The 5,120-nt window shown below is 46.2% G+C and overlaps 1 protein-coding gene across 1 annotated transcript; it reads right to left on the bottom strand.

Annotated features, from left to right (window-relative positions):
- Positions 1 to 3,007: 3,007 nt before the first annotated feature.
- LOC123103622 (putative F-box protein At2g02030) lies at positions 3,008 to 4,594 on the bottom strand (the record flags this gene model as incomplete). Its single annotated transcript, XM_044525267.1, is given in 2 exon segments — positions 3,008 to 4,465; positions 4,551 to 4,594. A coding segment is annotated over 1 exon segment (1,140 nt). The 3' UTR covers positions 3,008 to 3,266.
- Positions 4,595 to 5,120: the final 526 nt, after the last annotated feature.

Below are 5,120 nucleotides of genomic sequence, written 5' to 3' on the forward strand. Positions count from 1 at the left end.
TGTTGTTGTGTGTACGCTTTGTTGGGTAGGAAACGTAGTGAGAGTACAAAGTCAAAATTGTAGGAAAAGGAAAACAAAGAGCATTCCATAAATTGTATTTCCTCCGTTCCAAAATTCTTGTCTCAGATTTGTCTTAGATTAGATTTGTCTAGACAAATTTGAGAGAAGAATTTTAGGACGGAGGAAGTATGTATCATTTACACAAACCCCATTTTAACAAGAACTTATAAACACCACCTTTTGAGCATTTTTTGTATAACCACAACTTTTGCTTTAATTATTAACACAGTCCCCAAATCTCATCCGATGACCAAACTAAGAGGAATTCTAAAGGGGTCGATAAAACACATCGAATTCCATAACAACTGCCGTTTTGATGAATATGTCGTAAAAATGATATTCTAGCATAGTCGACAACCCGTACTTTATAGCTAGAAATGTATAATTCGGATCCAACACAATTCCTCGTGCCTACATTTGTAGGAGTAAGGGTTCATATTCCTTTTAAAAATGACTTGACACGGGAGACATTTTCACTCATGTTCCTTCTCCGCGCCCGCGCCGCCACCGCTCATTCCTCACTGCAGCGATGCCTCCAACGTCCGCAGCCCTACTGATGACGCCATGGACTCCGCCCCAACCCTAGAGTCAATTCCACCAGTGTCTCGTACGAATCATGAGCCTCGTGCACTGCCCGCCTTCTCATTCTGTCGCCGCCTTGGCCAACACCTTGTCGGCTTGGACATCAGCGACGCGTGCGCACTAGTGAATGACCGTCCACCATCGTTATCAACATTGACTCAGTACTTCGACATGCCTCCGCAACCATCAATGTGAATGTCGATTATTTGCACAGATATAAGAGAAATGGAAATGGGAGATAGAAAATTATGGAGGGCGCGGTTTTGGAGAATCCGAGTTTGCACATTACCTCCGCGGTCTCCAGCAAATTACAAAGTTTGATCCAAAAGTGCTTTGGATCATGTTATTTTGACGACTAACTGTCAAGCCTACTAGTCTAGCCCGACGTGGATGCTAACAATTGGAGAACCTTTGATGATAAATTAAGAAAAAACTAAATTGTTATGATTTTTCAATTATCTTTCTTACACGGGGCTTGGCATGCTTATGAATCATGTCGAAAGTAAAATTGCTTAAAGATAAAATATCCTTAGTAGTGCCTTTCTTTGTGTAGAAAAGACAACAAATCGTCATGTCCTCTCCGAAGGTGAGTGAGACGTCACCCTTCCTCTGGAGTGGGGGGAGGTACCGATCTACCAAATGGAGACATATCTTTCCTTGTTTTGGGGCTTTTAGGTGAGTCACGTGAAAATCTGGTAAATAAAGTTTTCTTGAGCCCCCCTATCTCGATGGAGTCGAGCGGTGGCATGGCTCGTTGGTGTAGATTTTAGCCGGGCTCTCTAGCCAGTTAGGCTAGCTTTGCAAGGCTTGCCGGGGTGGCAGCGGTGACTTACTTTTGCAATTTGGTCCGCTGGCCTCTTCTTCGTTGTGTTGGTGTAGCCTTCGACGCTGGCGTAAAGCCCTATGTTTTTGTTTTCATTTGGGAATTGAGAACTTGGATCTGTCGATCTTCATGCAGCGACCACTTCGCCATGTTTTTCAACATGGCGTTCGTTCGGCACGAGGACCGTGGCATTTCTAAGAATTATTCAAGTTCGAACCCTGCCAACATTGGCATTCCTCACCCAAAAAAAAGAAATAAAAAAATTGGCATTTAAGGATCAGATCATCCTCATTTGCATCATCTGGGATATTGCATTGTTCACCAATCATAACGGCATTCAGAACGTACTGATGGTCAAAGCAACCACATAGTTTGGGTATTGCAAGAACGCAAAGAGGTCGATTTTCTTTTGAATTTTCACTGGGAAAGAGGTCGAAATTATTGTACTCCCTCCGTCCGAAAATACATATCATCAAAATGGATAAAAAGAGAGTATTTTCAGATGGAGAGAGTACGTTTCAGTTCAGGTGCTCTGTTCCTGAGCATGTCCGCCCTGCGGTACGTTGAGCGCAGGACCTCGACGCCGTGGCAAGATGAAGCCATATCCTCCTGCAGACACAGCGTGTCACGATACATGTGGTTTGGTCGCAGTACCTGTACGGCCACAGCGTGTCGACCTTCACCTGCGCCGCGAGCTAGAGCGGCATGCCCTCCTCTCCAACGAGTACCTTACCCGGTGGCGACGCGGGCAAAGGTGCCGTCGAAGCAGAAGAAGGTGGGGAATGGCGGCTCCGCGCCGACGGCGATGCAGGTCGATTGTGAAGGGGACCTGTCTAGGAAACTAGAGCTAAGATGGATGCCGAGGAAATGGTAATGGGAAGCGGCAATCAACCGCTCTCGAAGAAATGCCTCAGTTGGATGCACATCACATGGCCTGGCCTTAAAGTGTCGCTGCTTCAGCTATGTAATGCATGGCTCAAGTTTGTTCTAGTTTCGAATCCTGTAGAGAGCCTATCTCTTCTTTTGTGTTTGACCTGAGCTGATGTGAAACTGAACGCTGTGGTTTCTTTTCTTGATGCAAAATGGAGCCGGGGAGCAACTCCTGTTATCATCAATTTTCCTTTGAGCCAAACATGATTTCCTAGCGTACAGGGCTTGGGAAATCTAGCTCTTGCACAACATGGCAACCGTACTCTCTATGGCCAGCTTGAGGCCTGAGGCTGCATTTACAACATTATCAAGACAAAAACGATAGTATCATGTGAACAATCTGCATCAATTTCAAAACACGCAGAAACGGGTGCACTCACAACCATGCGTCAATTTCAGAAAGCCAGACTATGCAAACCAGCTTTTACATGCAAAAAAGGCGGCAACCAAGCTTTTACATGCCACAAAGCCAGACTAGTCACGAGCAGCTCCGTAATGGAAAGTCATTAGTCTGATTTTACATGCCACAAAGCCAGACTAGCCATCCAGGTTCACAAGCTGGAGCAAAATATCTCAACCAAGCTGTTCCCTGAGCAATTACAGAGAGCAAAATGTAAAAGAGCAAAATATTCTTCCTAACTTGGACTATAAAGTCTTCCGTGTATTATGAAATTACAATTAATGCAACTCTCAGAATCAAGACAAAGTGAGTTGTTAGGAAATTTTCAAGATTGTTCTTATAACTAATCACAGAGTGATAAAGTAGGCCAAATTAAGGCAGTTAACAGGTCCATTTTTGAAGAGAAAAAACAACAAAGATAATGCAAATCTGTAAGCTGAAATCTATCTTCAAGAATAAAGAAGACCAACATCACTGTATCTTCTTGATGAAATTATCTTGACGCAGAGGAATTATACTTTCAACAAACGTATGAATGCTGAAAGGAAACTCAGATTCTGGACAGGCAATCTCCAATTCCTCAGAGTTTGAATTTGGATCATAGCAGTATAGGTTCCGAGCAAACAACTGCACCCAAATTTTGGAATCATGAAAAAGTGTGTGTCTTGGAGTGAAATAACATGATTGCATCAACGGAGGCAAAGATATGTGGTATCTATGAGTCCAACTCTGCTTATCATCGTTATCGAGCATTAATATGTCCATTGTACGAGGTATACCTTCAAGCGCACCATCCACAACTAACAAACATAGTTTTCCCTCGAGCTCAGACAAAGAACAATGCCCTCCATAGGTCTTGCGTGGAGGAAGCATTAAGACATCAAACTTTTCACGTTGAAGATCCAAACAATTGATACGTGATGAAGAGATATAACGGAACCTTGTCAAATAATACACTGAACCATTCACATGTATACCTCTATCAATTGGTGCCCCACGGAGACTCCCAATTTGTCTCCAGTCTCTATCTCCAATTGTGTATATCTCGCAGAGCACCTCGAGAGAACCAGCATGAGCTCCCGGGTAAAAATGTGCAATCTTGTGTTGCTTAGTTGACGGGCAAAACCCCAAGCAGTGCCAGTTGCATGATGAGAATTGGCTGCTTCCTGCAGTGTACATTGGCTTCGGCAACACAAGAGATTCACCGGTTGTCGGGTTGAGCAACTCCACTGCTCCTTTACTGTCACCTAGGCAGAGCAGGCCGTTGCAAGAGTTGTGCACAAACAGGGTCTGAGCAACCAAGGGCCTAGACAGCTGGTACATGTATCCATTGGCGTCTGCGAGCACCATGGCAAGAGACCTATCATTTGCTCTGTCATTTGCAAAGAGCAGCAACTTCTGCTGGCTTCGGTTCAGGTGCTCGTGAACAAAATGCACATCGGAAAGCAATGACATCCAGGATTTGCATACCATCCTGCAAGAAGCGAGGGTGCGGGCAGGCAGCCTGTGGAAGACCTCGGTGAGCGCATCACTGCAGAGCAGCTGAGCATTCCCCTCCACTACCTTTGCTTTCTTCCCTCTCATCATCAAAGTCTTGCTAGGCGAGGACATGCTCACTGGAGAACAATCACTACTGATCAGGCTTGAGCAAAAGCGATCTGCCCTGGTTGCTGCAAATTGATGAAATAATCACAAATATCAACACAAGAAACGCAACAATTACAGCAATCTGCAAACCCAATGAGCTTTACATACCTCCATGATCCAGCCCGGACTAGCCACGGCCACGCAGGGTTCAACTTCAACCTAGTTCTTGAAACCAAGAAACAAGCGCCCAATCTCAGCACGACGAAGTCCACCAAGCAGGACTCACCAGCAGATGCGGAGGCTGCATTGAGGAAGGACCTCTCACACCACCTGCCGCCTGGAGGTTTCAATTACGCCGCCAAGGAACTCGCACCACATGGTAGGTGGGTGGGCGGCGAGCTGTCTGAGTTCTTGTAGACTGAAGAGGCCAACGAACCAAACCTACCGGCCGAACCAACACAACCAATCAATCAATCAAATCAACGAACCACCGCGCCGAATCGGGCGGCTAAGGAAACAAGGAGACGGCGGGAAACGGACGGGGTACCTCTGCGGTACGAACGAAGCAGGCCCTCGATCGGGAGCGGAGGGCGGCGACCGTGGCCTCGCCGACGACGACGGCGGCGGCGAGCCGGCGACTTTCTCTCTTCTCCGCCCGCCCCTCCCTCTTCGTCGGTTGCTTTCGTCCTTGTTTAATTCTGGACGGAGCAGGGGGGGGTGGATGTATATGATGCTTTG

This window comes from Triticum aestivum, chromosome 5A (genome assembly GCF_018294505.1).
Source record: "Triticum aestivum cultivar Chinese Spring chromosome 5A, IWGSC CS RefSeq v2.1, whole genome shotgun sequence".
Classification (NCBI taxonomy): Eukaryota; Viridiplantae; Streptophyta; class Magnoliopsida; order Poales; family Poaceae; genus Triticum; species Triticum aestivum.